We start from the raw sequence: 17451 nt of genomic DNA on the forward strand, positions 1-17451 counted from the left end.
TGCTGGAAAGCCTCATCATTGATAATGTGATCCTCTAACACTGTGTGTGTGAGCACGTGCTATATAGTGTATACCTTTTGTTTTATCTGGCAAACCTTCCAAATGCTCCTTGTCCCCTCTATGTGTGCTTCTCCTCTAAGATCCAGCTTCGTCCTTGATACTTTCCCAGCTTAAAGATGTCTGCTTCCTGCCCTGAATTCCCTTATCAGTTTGTATCTTGTGTGACCTTATTCTAACTTGTTTTTATGAATATTTGCAGTTAAAAATATTCAAGGTATAGCATACTTAAGGCTGATCACTCACCCTTAGAAGTCATCAACTCTTTGAGGGCATGGATTGCCTTATAAATATTTGTGCTTCCCACAGTTTCCAGCATAGTACTTGTTTATGGTAGACATCACAAATATTAGTTACATTGAATTAAAGTTCCCCACCAGGATTTGCTTGACCCCATTTCCATTCTCTCTCCCAGCCACCTCCCTCTACCACCATGGGCTTGTCTTGGATCCCAATCCCTCCCACATCCTCTAGGATCTTATTTCACTTCTTTTCTTCTGAATTTTCAGTCATCCTCTTTCTAGATTCCTGCTTAGTGACCTGAAATGTGCTCAAATGTCACCTGTTCTAAAACACCATTTTTTGCCTATCATTCTATTTCCACACTTTTAAAAACAGAATAGTTTACAGCCTCCATGTCTCCTCACTCTGCCTCTCTCTTCTTTTTCTTGAAGTTTGTTTTATTTCCTCCTAAAAGGTACCCATGAATGCTGTGGCCTGACCCGGAAACTTTTTGGGGGCATCCTCTTTGGCCTCCCTGTTATTTGCCATCAGTGACCACGTAACCAATGATTAACATCCCTCCTCCCCCTTCTTTCCTCTCGCACCTCTCTCCCTCCCTTCTGATGAAATTTCATCCTGATTCCTCTGCTGCTTTTCCTTCCTCCTTGCTTTAGTAAACTTCTGTCGGTTTTTGGCTGCTTCACATCTGGATCCCTGTCTGTTAGGGGAGATCACAGAGGGGTAAATGGAGGGAGGTTAGGAAGACAAACAGAACCCTCCAGTGGGTGAAGGGTGTACCTCTCCTCTTCCTCCCTCTCCTCCCCTCTGGATGCCAGCCTGTTGACTCCCTGCGCCCTGTCAACCAGAGACTCCTGTCCAGGATAGTTAGGAATTATTTCTGCAGGTGGAAGTTGCACTAAGTCTCTTACCCCAAGCAAGGGCGAGGTGTCAGCTCGCTGAGCATGCCCTGCAGACAGCACTGCAGTGGTGGCATCCTTACTAAACTTCTGTGGCCTGTGTGAGCTTGTCCTGGCTCACAGCTGCCAGCGCATTTGGTTCCTTCTTGTTTTCTGAGCCTGGTTTTCCTCTCCTCGCGAGGGTTCTCAAATGGAGAATACAGAATCCACTCTAGCTCAAAGTAGAAAAGTCATTAATGAAAGTACATCAGGCAGCTCATAGAATTGTCGAGAGGGTCATAGACTACAGAGCAAATGCAATGCATGCCACACTCTTTGGGGGTTGACTCAAAGCTCACCTTGCTTTTCAAGTCCTGGGACATTAGCCACTACTACTTCTGAAAGCTGTATGTGTCAGCCACCGCCCTGGCCACAATTGGTTCTGGCTTTATTTTTTTGTGTGTGGTGGTTTCCAGTGTGTCACAATCCATTTCTTGCTTCTTCCAGCTTCTGGTGGCTCTGGCATTACTTGGCTTGTGGCTGCATAACTCCAGTCTTTAAGGCCAGTGACTTCAGATCCCTTTCTGCCCTACCCTCACACTGCCTTCTCCTTGCGTGTATCAAATCTCCCTCTGCCCGCTTCTTATGAGGATACATGTGATGTCGTATAGGGCCCACCCACCTGGACAACACAGGTTCATCTCCCTGGCTCAACAGCCTTAATTTAATCGCACCTGCCATGTCTTTACCATATAAGGTAATAACCACAGGTTACAGCCATTAGGGCCTGATATCTTTGGGGGCTGTTTTTCAGTGTACTGCTTCTGAATTAAGGTCTCACTTTGTACTTCTCACTGGTGGAGCTAGCCCACATGCCTGCTCCTGAGCTGCAAAGGAAGCTGGACAGGGAGCTTGTTCAGATATGATAGGTGGCCAAGTGCCACATATCAACTAAAATAGGCCCTGAAGCTTTATAAAAATGAACTTGGTGCCGGAATCTTTAAACTGAAAGAAACTACTTATGGCTGAATGTTTTAGACACAAGCCATGCAACTCTTGACAAGGAAAATCATTAATCTATAAAACCATTTTCTTTGACTTGAGGGCCTGGGTGGCAAAAACAAAAACATCAGGTATGGTTTTGGGGCTGTGTTCCTCTTTTTTTTTTTTTTTTTTTAATTGTTTAAAGTGTTATATATAATAGTACATATATCTCCTTTTTTCCCCATTGACCTTCCCCCAGCCTCCCCCACCCCCTGTCACATACCCTCATACCACCCCCTCTTCCCCCCCCCCCCCAGTGTCTTGAGTCCATTGGCCAAGCTTATATGCATGCATACAAGTCCTTTGGTTAATCTCTTTCTCCCACTCCCCAGCACTCCTCAGCCTTATTGGCCCAGCAGGCACGACTCAGGGGTTGAGCACTGACCTATGAACCAGGAGGTCCCCGGGTTTAATTCCCAGTCAGGCACATGCCAATGTTGTGGGCTCAATCCCAGGTATGTGGCATTCAGGAGGCAGTCAATGATTCTCATAATTGATGTTTCTGTCTCTCTCTCCCTCTCCCTTCCTCTATGAAATAAAAATATATTTAAAAAAAATTTTAAATACACATGTAGTGTATTTCAGGAAAGTTTCCCTTTCTAGATTCCCCAGTGGGCCTTCATGGAATCATCCTCTAGAGCAGTGGTCAGCAAACTCATTAGTCAACAGAGCCAAATATCAACAGTACAACGATTAAAATTTCCTTTGAGAGCCAAATTTTTTAAACTTAAAATTCTTCTAAAACAACTTCTTCAAAATAGACTCGCCCAGGCTGTGGTATTTTTTTTCTAATATACTTTATTGATTTTAAAAGAGAGGAAGGGAGAGGGACAGAGAGCCAGAAACATCAATGAGAGAGAAACATTGACCAGCTGCCTCCTACACACCTTCCACCGGAGATGTGCCCGCAACCAAGGTACATGCCCCTGACTGGAATAGAACCTGGGACCCTTCAGTCCGCAGGCTGATGCTCTATTTACAAAATACCATGGTTTTGACCAGGCCACGGTATTTTGTGGAAGAGCCACACTCAAGGGGCCAAACCACTGCTCGTCTTGGGGGCCTCACTTTGGCTCAGAGAAGCTCATTTACCTATCCCACAATTCCGCACCGCCCCCCACCCCCTTTTATTTTTCAGATACTTTGGGAAGAACTTACACAACCAATCCATGCCCTATGTTTCACAGAATATTTTAAAGCAACTGACTTTCCTGTTTCTGTAGCTAAACTCAATCAGCAAGGCCTCTTCCTCTTCCTGTGTTCCTCTTTTGATCACCAGAAAACTTTGCACCAGGACCATAGTACAGACAATTTAATTAGGTCCTATATTTCATTCAGAATGACTTTTGGTTATAACATCATGGTAAGTACCATTTCTTTTTCTTTTTTTTTTATTATTGATTACGGTATTACATATGTGTCCTTATCACCCCACTGCCCCCCAAACCCCGTTCATGCCCTCACCCCCCTCTTGTCTGTGTCCAGTGGTTAGGCTTATATGCATGCACACAAGTCCTTTGGTTGATTTCTACCCCTTACCCTCACTCTCCCCTACCTTCCCTCTGAGGTTTGATGATCTGATCGATGCTTCTCTGTCTCTGGACCTGTTTTTGTTCATCAGTTTGGTACCATTTCTTATCAGGTCTGATGTATGTTACTCTTGTGGTGCCCCCACACTGTCCAATACACTCATGGCAATAAGGACTTAGGCAATAAGATATGGACATCTTCTCTTCGCTTTCTTCAACTGCATATGTGATTTTTCAAACAAAAGGTCCTTCTTGAAACCACCATCTCCGTCCCCCCCTGCCCCTGCTTTTCCTTAATGCATATGTGTGCCTCCATGTCAGCAGTTAATTTTCCCAGTTTCTCTCATGTGTGATACCTGCTAGAAATAATTTCCCTAATCAGTTTGTAAAAATAAACAAACAAACAAACAAACAAATAAATCAAACTATCTGCTGGGATCTGCCATGTCTTAAGAGTGTTATCTGATGGTAGGCATCTTACAGGTTGCACAGTGTCCAAATTGCTGTGGCAGGATCAATAATTCTACATTTTGAGAAGAACCGTGCAAACATATTGAGACTAGCATTTATAGCAACTACATAGATGCCAGCGTAAATACATCTTGGCCTCTTTTGTGTAAACAATCTCCTGAGAACATTGTTTTTTTATTGTTGACACTTTGCTGCAGGTTTATAAGATACACTTAAAATGCAATTTGTTCCCTTGAGTGTTTTTTGTGTGAATCTGGTGGCATAGTAAAACTTTTCTTTTAGAAGGCCCAGAATCAAAGTGATAAAAAAAAAAAAAAAGGTTGTGGATTAAAAATGATTTTTTTCTTTAGCCTTGGAAGCTTCCTATTTCTCTATTGAGATATATATTTTTTTCCCCAGGAAGGAACTGTAGTATAATGATCTGATTGACAATGACCCCAGCTTCCCCAAACACTAGTTGAAAAGTTGGGGGCAAATTCCTGACCCTTTCTGACACCCTGTTTCTCATAGGATGAGAATAATAACCATGTCACCTTCTTACTTCCCAGAACCAGTCACTTACGGTACCTCTTTCTTAGATATGACTGGCATTTTTAAAAAAAGTGTATTTCAGTGCTTGTCTCTCCCTTGGGTTGTAGAGTGGTTTTGTGTATGTCGAATGTTCACAAACTGTCCACCTCTCTTTTCTCCCTAAAGTGACCTTTTTGGGGGTGGTGGTGGTGTGACGGGGAGGAAGGATGAAGGAGAATTGTAGAGGTTTTGGAAGCTTCACTCTCTGAATGAATACTTCTGCTTCAGCATAATGTTGGTATTCGATCAAACGTAAAAAGCTTCAAGCTTTCAGTGTCCTGCTGACACCAGTATCAACAAAGCATTGAAGCGGAAGCTTCCTGGCGCATGATTAGAGGGAGGTTTTACTTCACTACCTTTAAGACTAAGTATACCTTTTAGTAGATCTTTCTCAAGGATAAGCTGCATCATACATTATAAATCAAATTCGAGAGCTTTAATAAAGGACCCCTGATAATTTGGTAATGTATTATCACCATGTTTTGGAAAGGCAATAAATGACTGCATTTTATAGTGTAATTTAAAATAATAATATGGATTACAGTTGTGTTCAGTCATGAAAGAATAATTTAACAGTATGGGCTTATAAAAACCTTTTTTCCCTTGATGGTGTCCACTCTTATTTTAGCCCTAGAAGGGCTTATTTGGGAATGGTTTCTTATGCTGGCTTTTAGAGTCTAGTAGGACTGAACACGTGTTTCTCTGGAATATTATGTTATTGTTTTGGAAAAGCTTCACACAGAAATGAAATTGAAAGCTAGAGAATAAAGACTGCTGAAGCCTGGCCAGCGTGGCTCAGTATTGACCTACGAACCAGGAGGACATGATTCAATTTCTGGTTAGGGCACGTGCCGGGGTTGAGGGCTCAATCCCTAGAGGGAGGCATGCAGGAGGCAGCCAATCAATGATTCTCTCTCATCATTGATGTTTCTATCTCCCCCTCTCTCTTCCTCTCTGAAATAAATTTAAAAAAATAAAAAAAGACTGCAGAGAAGTGAGCCATTTCGATATCAAAAGCATGGCCCATGTTTGGGAGCCTGCTGTATGGGCAGAGCCTCCAGGAAATGGGTGGCTCATGAGAAGTGGTAATTGAAGAGAGTTCAATGGAGAAACTGTTTATAAAGGCATGGGAATGTTCAGAGGAGCCAATGGCGAGGCACCCAGGAACTCATGCAGCAGCATCCGTCACCACCTCATGCCTGAAGAGCCAAGCAGGTTTGCTGCTCCCAGATCTGGAAATCACTGAGCTATGGGACACGGACAGGTGACGGGGGCTGTGGCTTCAGTGGGAGAAAGTGGGTCACAGTTACCTTGCAACAGGGCAAGGAGGAAGGCAAGAAGATTAAAATCCCAACCTTTTTTATTTCTTTCTCCTTTTGAATCTCTTTCCGGAGTCTCCCATTGGGTTGGACCCAACCAAAGCTGGAGAGCAAAGTCGTCCAAGTGATAGAGTCTGAGGCACCGAGCAGGGTGCAGACCGCTGAAGCATGGGTTTGGAGGAATATCCAGCACACATCCAAGGCTGGAAGTGAGGAATGATTAACAAAATAGATACTACCTGACATATATGTGACCAACGAGAATCTAAACTCAGAGATTTTCTATTTCCCACTTCTCTGCCCTCCAGCCTTTACCAAGAGAGCTCCCCGAGTTATATGACTGCAGAGCTATTTGTTTTATAACTTTTATTATGTTGAAATGCAACCCACTGGATTTTAAGAAGAATGCATCGGGCTCCAGGAACACAGAACAAACAGAAACAGCCCAATCCCTGCCACTGTCCAGGAATGCAGGAGGAAATTTTGCCATTCACAAGCTCCATCAAAAACAGCCTAAAGGTAATTTTGCTTTTGCTTGTCTGGTATTCTGTATAGCTCCCCTGGGGTTCCAGCCACCCCCTCCTGCACCTCCTTCCTTTAGCTCCCTGCTTTCTCCTTGGGGCTCCTGGCCTGTTCCACATATCTGTTTGGATTCCAAAACAGAATTGAAGCTATATCACACCTTCCCAGCTGCCCTTCTCTGATTTTATGTCCTCTTTCATTGTCCCTGTTTTACTACGCCCTTCACTCCTCTGGACTCCCACCTTTCTTACAGGTCGCTGGGGCCAGCTGCACCACAGGCACCACAGACTACTGATGAGAGCTCGGACCTGGGCATCACAAAAATTAGGTTCTGATTCCAACTTTGCCACAAATTAGACAGGTATCATCGATCAAATCAAAGAATATCTCCTAGATTAACTTCTGTCATCTGGGAAATAGGATGCATGAAATCCTTCTGTGATTCCTAAAATACTGCCTTGAAATAAGTAGAATAAGAGTGGCAGAAGAGGTCTAGTTGTCTTCACAGGAAATGGAGGCCAAGGGACATGGGTGGGACCTTGAAGATCACAATTGTGTCCCAGTGAGAAGGAAAATCCCTATTTTATAAAAAACTGCTGTTTGGAATTTTCTTATTCTTAAAAAAAATGTTTGCTTTCTAGGCTCCTTTAGCCTGCTTGTAAAATGAGGATCATAAAATTTGCTGTCTGACCTTGCAGGTCAAGACTAGGTATGCCCATAAATTGAGCTGTGTTTGTTTTCAAGGACAGCAGCGAGATAACCATTAATTGCACAGCTAGAGCTGTCTCCTTAATAAAAAGGGAAGCTCTGCTTGTATCTTTGTGTAGAATTTGAATTCATTTTTCCTAGGCCCATCGCGCGATGAATAGAGTCTCTCCACTCCCCTCCTGCATTGCTTGATTGTTCGGGAACTCTGTAACACCAGGACCTGGTTCTCAGTTTTTCAGCCATAGACACTCACTCTTGTTTGGGACCAGGGGATGCCATGCTTTGACATATCTTAAGTAAACACCCACAAAAGCTGAGGTAGAGAGTGTAATGCCCGTTTATGGTTGCTCTGTCATCTAAGTAGGCACCACACACCTGTTTTTCAGTCACTGCACCAGGTTCCTTGGGTCTAGAGCCCTTTCCAATGAGATTACCCCCACCTGGACACCTCTTCCACAGTGTTCTGGAGTCTCTACTGCCCACCCAAATCACACGGGAGACTGAGGTAGCAGTCACAATGCCAGTGAATTACTTTACAATTAGAAATTTAAGAGCACTTACACAATCAGCGCCTTCTCTACAGCTGCATGGGAAATTTAACTGCAATCACAGCCATTTCCTTTATTGTATGCAATCCCTCTCCTAAGGGCCTAATGTACTCAAAGGCTGGAGATGAGACATTCTCTTGATGCTAGGTAGACCTACACTGAGAACCCAAATCCTAACAGGAGACTTTTAGTGAGTGTAGAAATGGGATAAAGGAAGTCCTGCTTGATAGCACAAGGAAAGATGGCCTGGTAATGCATCCACCTCACCCACAGATGTCCTTGGGATCCTGGAATCCTTTGGCTGTCTCTGAGCCTGTTTCTACGGAGGACAGATTCCCCTCCCCACCCCCTTCCTCAGCACCTTCTTGCTTTCTTTTCTCGGACATGTTTAACCAAGTTACAGTCTCCTGGGGAGCTATTTTCTCCGGTGTAGATGACTTGCTTATTTATGCTCAGATCCAATCGGTGTGGATTTCAGAGTTAAGTTCTGAGGGAGAGTCCCACTTCGAATTTGGAGTAAGCCTTCAACACTAACAGCTGAAGAAGCTTAAAATTTTGCTTCTCTGCTGCTCAGCCAAACCCTCCGTGAAACATGCTGTTAAAGGGCTGCTGCTCCTTCTCTTCCCTCTTACGACGAACGCGAGTTGATTGTGTTGGTCCGCAAATCCATGTATGTCAATTGTACTGGGTATTATAATTTTATCATGTAAGTTATATTAAAAGTATGAGTATAAAAAAACCTGTGAGTGTGAAAAGAGAATTCTTAATGAAAACTAAGCTAAAAGCTTTGCAAAGAATTGATAAAGGTACATAGCTAAAAATTCTGTTGTTGAACAAGACAATTAAAAATATTGGGGAAAAATATAAAAATTTAGGGCTTTGCAGCCAAATTTTAAATTTTCACTCCTTTAATGACAATGAAACTGGAGATTGTGAACAAAATCTTATGGGCATACTTTATGCATGAGACCAATGGTAAATGAATGATAGTGTCTGTATACCAAATATTTGTGGATAAATATAGAGTGGCCAGATTATTATGATCTCTGAAGGCATAATAATCTGGCTACTCAGTGTATATGGTATATAATAAAAGGCTAATATGCAAATTAGCCTCAACCAGGAATTCGACCAGCAGGCAGGACAGCCAACCGCCCATGTCTCCTCCCCCTGGCCAGGCTGGCCAGACCCAACCCATGCATGAATTCATGCATTGGGATATATATATATATATATATATATATATATATATATATATATATATATACTGAGTGGCCAGATTATTATGTGTTCAGAGATCATAATAATCTGGCCACTCAGTATATGTATTTATCCACTAGAGGCCTGGTGCATGCAATTCATGCACGGGAGAGGGGTGTCCTTTCAGCCCAGCCTGCACCCTCTTCAATCTGGAACCTCTCAGGGGATGTCCAACTACTGGTTTAGGCCAGATCCCAGAGATTGGGCCTAAACCGGCAGTTGGACATCCCTCTTACAATCCAGGACCACTGGATCCTAACTGCTCACCTGCCTGCCTACCTGATCACCCCTAACTTCCCCCCTGCCAGTCTGGTTGCCCCCAACTGCCCCTTCCTCTACTTCCCCCCGCCCCCCCCCGCCAGCCTGTTCACCCCTAACTGCCCCTCCTGCTGGCCTGGTCTCCCCCAACTGTCCCTTCTGCCAGCCTGGTTGCCCCTAAATGCCCCCCCCCTTCCCTCCCCCTCCTGCCTGGTTGCCCCTTATTGCCTCCCCTGCTGGCCTGGTTGCCCCACACAGTCTGCTGTTCAGTCATTTGGTTGTCCCTCACTAACCCCCCTGCCGGCTTTGTCACCCCATGCAGCCTATGTTCTGTCGTTCGTCCGGTTGTTTCAGTTGTGACAACCCCTGGCTTTTTATAAATTAGAATGTGTGCTAATAGCAAATAAAATGTTTAACCTAAGTATGTGTTCATTTTTATGTCTTCTCACTTCAACTAATAATTTTGATTCCCTGACTAGAGGCCCAGACTGAGTAAGTGAGATAAATGGGCTTTAAGTGCAGAACAAGGAAGGATAATAGCAATATACAATGTGATAATGGCTACCATCCATGGAACTACATTTTAAAAATAAATGCAGTTTATTATTTAAATGTAACATTAAATGTACTTAACATGCAAATACAGATGATCTTATGAATCAATATATACACAAGGAGAACTTCTCTAGTCTTCCCTGTGGGTGTGCCATGTTAACTGGTATATAAGGGAGTTTCTGTAGTGAGTACCAGCATCACCAAGCTCTCTGATCTGTCCTTGTTGCCAGGAGGCGCTGCTTCCTACGGATGCGCCCCCTGCTGGCAGTGTGCAGAGAGACCTTTTCTTTTGTACCTTTAGGTTTCATCGTGGAGTAAAGGGAGTAAAACAATTTCTTGTTTGACCAGCAGAGCCCTGGCTTGAGGAATACATGGGCGGATATCCAGCCTGAGCAAGCATTGCATTAACTCAGGCATGCTCAGTCTTGAACAGGGTTCTTGTTAGTTTCCACAGAACCACATTTTGAATGAGGAACTTGAGTCCTTGTTGACACACTGAGGTAAACACTTCCTGTTAAGTGCCTACCTTTTTCTATTCTTTTCAGTGTTTTCCCTGGCTCTCCTTGTAGTTATGGGTCTCTCCTACACCCCAGAGTCTATAGGAACAAGAGACGGGCTGACTTCTACATATTTAAGTTGGGTTTCCAGCTCCTACCAAATTCTACTGTCTAAAAAGGTAGAGAAAATTTTAAATAATCTCCTGGGGACATGACCTCCTAAGCTGAGGCTGAATAAGCTCAGGTTAATTCACAAATCATCATATGGAAATAATAATAAAGCCACAATTTCAGAGTTGGGGGAGGGGCAAGAGACAATATTAATATAGTCTTTTAATAATTTGCCATATTAAATTCAAAATATATTTATGTGAAAAAAATACTCTGGAAAATGTGCAATGCTTGAATTTAATGTAAATGAGAGACTTAATGGGAGAAATGAAAGAGCATGTTATATTAGTTTTAAAAATCAATTTCCATTATTAAATAGAAGCACAGGAAACAAACTGAAAATAGCATAGATCAGGATGTCTTTTTTTTTTTCCCCAAAAATATAATGGTATTGCTACTCATAATTACAAGAAATGGATGACAGTATTTTAAATGAGTTAACTTTGGCCCATCATGCTCACTTCATGGTGTGAAGAAAACAGCACTTGAATTATTTTCCCCTTAATTTGTTCTAAATTACAGCAAAGTGCTCTGCGAGAAGCTAGTGCTTGTGTTAATTAACTCTGAGTAAAGAAGGTCACTGGTATGCATGGGACTCATTTTGTGGGTATTTTTGTGTATGCTTTTTATTTTTTTATTGGAGGTACCAAAACAATTTGAATTTTTATCTTAATTTATTTTAAAATAGAAACACACACACACACACACACACACACACACACACACATTCCTCTCGCAATCTGGGACTGCTGGTTCCTAACTGCTCACCTGTCTGCCTGCCTGATCACTCCTAACTGCTTCTGCCTGCCTGCCTGATTGCTCCTAACCCTGCTGCCTGCCAGCCTGATTTCCCTAATTGCCCTCCCCTGCCGGCCTGAACTCCCCCCCAACTGCCCTCACCTGCAGACCTGATCTTGCCCCAACCTGCCCTCCCCTGCCAGCCTGATAGCCCCTAACGGCCTCTGCCTTGACCCCCACCACCATGGCTTTGTCTGGGAGGAGTTGGATGTCCAAAAGATGGCCGGTTGACCCAGTCTAATTAGCATATTACCCTTTTGGTAGTATAGATAGATTATATAGGATAGGTTTGCTTAAATTCGGGGGGCGGGGTTGGAAGGGGAGGAGCCATTTTCATCAGAGGAGGTGCTCTTGGCAGACAAAAATACATAGTCCCTATATTTGGACTGATAGCCAGCCATATGCACTATATTGCCAAACTGGTCATTAAAAAAATTGAACCACTTTCTTATACCTTACACCAAATAGATGTTGCCCTTAAAAATCCTTCCTCAGCTCCCATCTTAGATTCTGCCTTTGTAGTTCACCCAGATTTGGTTCTGATTGGTCGGTTTCTATACCAGTCAGCATCTAAAGCTACACCGCCTATGCATCCATTGGCTGTTCACACTTCTCCCAGATTTGGTACTGATTGTCAGTTTCTATGCCAGTCAGCATCTCTGGGCCTATCAACGGGCCTTATCAGAGAGGTGGGGCTGATCAGCAGCCGCAGCAGAGGTCTGAGAGAAAGAGAGGCACAGCTGCTGGCCAGGCCCCCAGAGAAACAGAGAGGCAAATACAGATGATCTTATGAAGCAATATATAAACAAGGAGAACTTCTCTAGTCTTCCTTGGGGGTGTGCCATGTTAACTGCAGGGAGTTTCTGTAGTGAGTACCAGCATCACCAAGCTCTCTGATCTGATCAACAGCTGCCACAGAGGTTTGGACCAGACCCTGCTTCTCTCTCCAGGCCTCTCTTCAGACCTGATCCACAGCCCCCTTGGCAGTTAGTGCTGGGTCGCCATGGCAACCCAGCACGGACTTCTGGTTGGTCAAGCCTTTGGTCATTTTGGATGTTATGGACCCTGGGTTTTTATATATTAGGATAACTTTATTATTCAAATTATTTTCTCATATATGCCAAAAGTCACAGTGATCATACATTAAAAATTATTTTAATCATCTTTCAACTGACAATTTGATTATGTTCTTCTTGAATTTTGCTTAAAGTAAAAAACTGGAAACACTCAATTTGCAAAAGAATTTGCTACCCAGTCATTAGAATGATTAACTGTCTGTTAATTTTCTAGATGTAAAATTAAAAGGCATTAGTAAGATCTTTCAAATGACTATTAATTATGCATGCTATTCTTTCATTTATAGACACTTTATTTTATCTGATATACAAGGTAAGGTTGGGAAAAATGAAATATTGTTAATTTCATTACACTTCAATAAATACTTTTTTATTAAAATGTCTTTATCTTAATAAGTACTTTAATCAGAACACTAGAGTTGCAAATTTAGTTTATTCAACTAATGAGAAATATTCATCATAAAAACTTAATTAGTAAGGCCAGTTTTCATTGTCAAAACCGTGAGCCAAATAAGACAATGTTCAGAAAATGTCTGATTTTATTTTTCAACTCAACAAGTATGCTATTACTCATCCTTAGAAATCTAAGATAGATAAATCTAAGAGCTCTGTCATGAGCTTTTTACCAGGATAAAGTTAAGACATCAGATTCTTATCAAAATCTACACCCTCCTTACTTTCACCAGATTTTCTTTCCAAGGGCTGGATGAAATAGTCTTAAGCAAAGTGGTTATCATCTCTGATGTTCCACTATACTATGCATATTAACTTAGAATATCCCAACATGGAATTGCTAACTCAACACTTTACCCTTAACAGAAAAATGTATGGACACAGGGAGCACATGAGGCTGTGCACTGGGTTTATAAATCCTTTATTAGAAGATGCTGCACTGACATCTTTACTTTGAACATTTTCCTTTGGTGCCAGGGAGGCTTCCCCAAAGTGAAGGATCACAGTAAGATTTGGAGTAAAAGCCATGTCATTTTTTTTTTAAAGCTCAAGACAAGCATTGTGTCAAGAGATGTAGGAACCGAGAATCAGTATGACACCATAATCTCAGGGTGTTCTCAAGTGACCAGTCCTAAGAAAGGTTGTATGAAGGTTAAAGGTTCTGGAAACTAAGCTCCTTAAAAATACTCATGCCCCTCTGTCCCTTGGAAATCTTTATGTACCTTCAGGGTATGTGTCCTCAGTTTGAAGACTTAGGTACATAATTAACTCCTTCAGAGGCAGGAGACCCACTGGAAGACTCCAAGGCTTTAGGAGAAGGAGGCCTGACTAGGGAAGAACTGGGACTTGCCAATAACTGAATGAAACCAAGTCCCCCTACAAGCTCACTTCAGTGTGGAGGAGGAATGAACCTTTGCTTGTTATACCACCAGGACTTTGGGATTGTTTGCTACAGCAGGTAGCCTCCCCTGATTAACAGAATAGCACATGGTGCTGGACAGAGTCTCACTACTGCAGGGATGAAATAGCCTTCTAGCCAAGAAATGCAATGTCCAGGCAGGAAATTGAATGGGAGTCACAACCAATTCTCCCGGGATTAGGTGGTGCCAGAAAGAGGCGGGATGGGGCCAAATCAAAGAGAATAGACCACAGGTTGCACCAACTACAGACTTCATGGCAGATTCCAGCAGGATTCCCAAGAGTGGGGTCAAACAACTACTTTCAGTGGACACCAGGTAACACACATCCTCAGTCAGTTATCACCTTGTCCCCTAGTACTGCAAGGACACACCAAGTTCTCATATATCCATCCGTCGTTTCAAGGAGGGAAAGGAAACTCCAAAAGACTGGACCTTTATCTAAAGACACCAACTAATCCATGCTTGATAGGGAGGGGACCTTTCAATAGAAGAAACATTTAAACTACAAGAAAACTGCTGGGATGGGAAGAACCATTGGACTTAACAAGAAAAATGCAAGAGTTTCCATTACCTAGAATCATAGAAAATAACTGATTTTTTTTTTTTTTTGGAAGGGGCACATTAATTATACATAAATGTGTTTGTAACTCTGCTACTTTTTTTCTTTTCAGACGATAGCTGTGAAATCAAGTTCAGATTAAAAATGGATATGGAAAAATGTTTATTGAAGTGCACATACCGTATTTTCCGGCGTATAAGATGACTTTTGAAACGGAAAAAAAAAGCCTGCTCAGATTGGCCAGAGTCAGAGAGGTGGTCTATTAAAAAAAGAACTGGTGTTGCCTTGGAAGTGGGGGGTAGTCTTATACAGTGAATATAGATAGGCCTAAACCTATGTTTTAACTGTAAAATTAGGGGGTCGTCTTATAAGCCGGAAAATACGGTATATGAATAAAACAGACTACTTCGGTACTTTCTATTTCTGAACTTGCAATATTGTGAAGCACTGTATGATCTGTCCATGGGGACAGAGTCTCCAGGGATGTGGTTCAATATCAAAGTACAGAGCATTGACAAGCAGTACAGTTTCTTTCTGCAGAACTAGTTTATGAATGACATATTTGGTCAAACTGTTATGTGTGATTGTTCCACTTCAACATAGCTTGACTGGAAGGATAACTGATTAGCATTTTTTTTTTTTTTTTTTTTTTTTACCAAGTCCACTGAAAAGACCAGAACAGAACTCTAATTTCACTTGATAGATTGTTAAATTGGGCTTTTATACTATTTGGTTTTGACAATCATTCTTTTGTGTTATAAATATACAACTGTCACATAATATAATATCTTAAGAAAATAAAGTCTTAAAACTTACAAAAATTATGGAAGCTGATTGCTCCAGTGTGTAAACTACACACACAAAACGGTAGCAAAGAGCTGCTTTGGGAAGCTGTATTTACTGTTTCAAGCTATGGAGTCTTCATTCCGAGGGCATGCTCTTCAGATTGTACTTCTAATGATGATGGTTTGCCTCTGAGAAACGTATTTGTACCTTCTCCCGGAGCTCCACCTTGTGACTAGTGGCCACCAGCTTTGAGGCAGTTGGTGGTAATAACTAAAATGCACACTCTAGCTGAACCAGTTTGGCTCAGTGAATAGAGCATCGGCCTGCAGACTGAAGGGTCCCAGGTTCGATTCCGGTCAAGGGCATGTACCTTGTTTGTGGGCACATCCCCAATTGGGGGTCTGCAGGAGGCAGCTGATTGATGATTCTCTCTCATCAATGTTTCTAACTCTATCCCTCTCTCTTCCTCTCTGTAAAAAATCAATAAATTTTTTAAAAAAGAAAAAAATGCACACTCTAGGGAGACCCTGATAACCCCCAGTTTTTCTCTATCATGGGACCTTACTTAATATTCATAACCAACTGATATTTTCTGCTCCTGCATTTTTTTTTTACTGGTTTACTGCCCATTTTCCTTCATTAGAAAAGAAGTGCCCTGAAAACAGAGATCTCATAGACTTGCTTATCCCAGTATCTCCAGTTTGTAGAATAGCTCTTGGTTCTTAATAGGAATTCAATAAACATTTATGGACTGAGTAAACCCTTACATATTAATGGTGAAGTCATGTTTCTTTATAAGAAGTTAATGAAGGAAGATAAAATCAGTGATTTTAAATTTACAGACAGTACATGTTTTTAATCATTATTTACCTACTGCACTTACTAGTTCAACACAATGGAGTTGGTTCCTCGGAACCACAGTTTACTAAACAGAACACTCCAAATACACTCCCTTAAATAGCAAAGGGGTTTAGATTACTGCTGGAGAATAACTTATTTAGTGCTGCTCAACATATTCTTGAGTCTGGTTCTAATGGAACTATAATTCAGATCTTCAATTTTTCCCATTTAAATTCAAGTTACATTCTACATCTTTTTGGTTGTTAGGAGTGTTAAATATTATTTTACACCTTTAGTTTTTAATAAAACCCATGAGTTTTAACAGGATTAAGATCTCAATAAGTTTCTTTTAAGCTTATCTCTAAGATATTTTTAACTATCGAACGTAGTCATCATTTAATAATAGAATATTTTGGGCCACATTGTGTGGTTGTTTATGAAAGCATGCTGCTAATCAAGATTTTACTATTTAAGGAAAAGTAAATTTTCTTTTCCTTTAGTTTGAGAAATCAGAATAATAAAAATGAGTCACCCTAAATTTTAGTTTAGAGCCCAGAACCTATCACTTTTAAGCGTAGACATCAGTATTTTCCAAACCCTGCTGTTAAAACTGATTGAATTAAAAACATTGCATTACAAACAAAGAAGAAACCTCTCAGAAGGTTTTCCCTTTTCCTATCACATGCAAGTTTACGGTTTTACATTTTGTTTTGCTTCCTCTTTTTTCATGGAATGAAAGTGGGTAAACATCTAATCAGCTGAGTTTTAAAATTCCCCCCAAAATATTTGGTAGAAACCTAGCAATGCAAAAACTGCTATTAACATTGGTTTGAGAGTTTTCGAGAAGGTGCTTCTTTTAATAGTTCTTGTTTTCAGAATAATAACCATTGTGTAATTTCCCCTTTGAAAGAATAGATCACAGGTATGGGAAATGAATAAATCAACACCCATCTAATTTGGTTACAATTCACTTTGAGATTATCACTTTTAGCGACACAATTCACAGTATAATGGCATCTGGTCTGTAAAGAAAAATACAGATGAGGCTCTCCTTGCGGTCTTTACTCGTCCTCATGACTGTGGCTTTCTCTGGCTTCATTGCTGTTGGTCATTGTTCTCAAGATCCGAAATGAGAATATTTTCTTCCAAATGTGCTGTACTGAAGTTGGTTGTGGGATAGTAAGGGTTCCGAAACTCCAGGAGCCTCCTGAAGGCACCACTGCTGTGCTTGTTTATGCAGAAGGCAAGTGTGGAAATGGCCAGAATTGCTATCAGTGTCAGAGCTACTGCCAATGGTACGACGCTGTGACTTGGTCCTGAAAGATGATGAAAAAAAGGGAAAACTTCAATGGCAATGAAGTACAATAGACACCCTCACATAGTTACTTTCTA

The 17451-nt window shown here is 41.6% G+C and overlaps 1 protein-coding gene across 1 annotated transcript in view; it reads right to left on the minus strand.

The window, feature by feature from the left end:
• Nucleotides 1–12384: 12384 nt before the first annotated feature.
• Nucleotides 12385–17451, minus strand: part of PLA2R1 (phospholipase A2 receptor 1) — a 113142-nt gene continuing 108075 nt past the window's right edge. The window contains 2 exon segments of the mRNA XM_084891505.1: nt 12385–17165; nt 17167–17375. Coding sequence (XP_084747631.1) covers nt 17121–17165; nt 17167–17375 — 254 coding nt within the window. The 3' untranslated portion in view covers nt 12385–17120.

The sequence above is a fragment of the Pipistrellus hanaki genome, assembly GCF_964339955.1.
Source record: "Pipistrellus hanaki genome assembly, chromosome: 8".
Taxonomy (NCBI): Eukaryota; Metazoa; Chordata; class Mammalia; order Chiroptera; family Vespertilionidae; genus Pipistrellus; species Pipistrellus hanaki.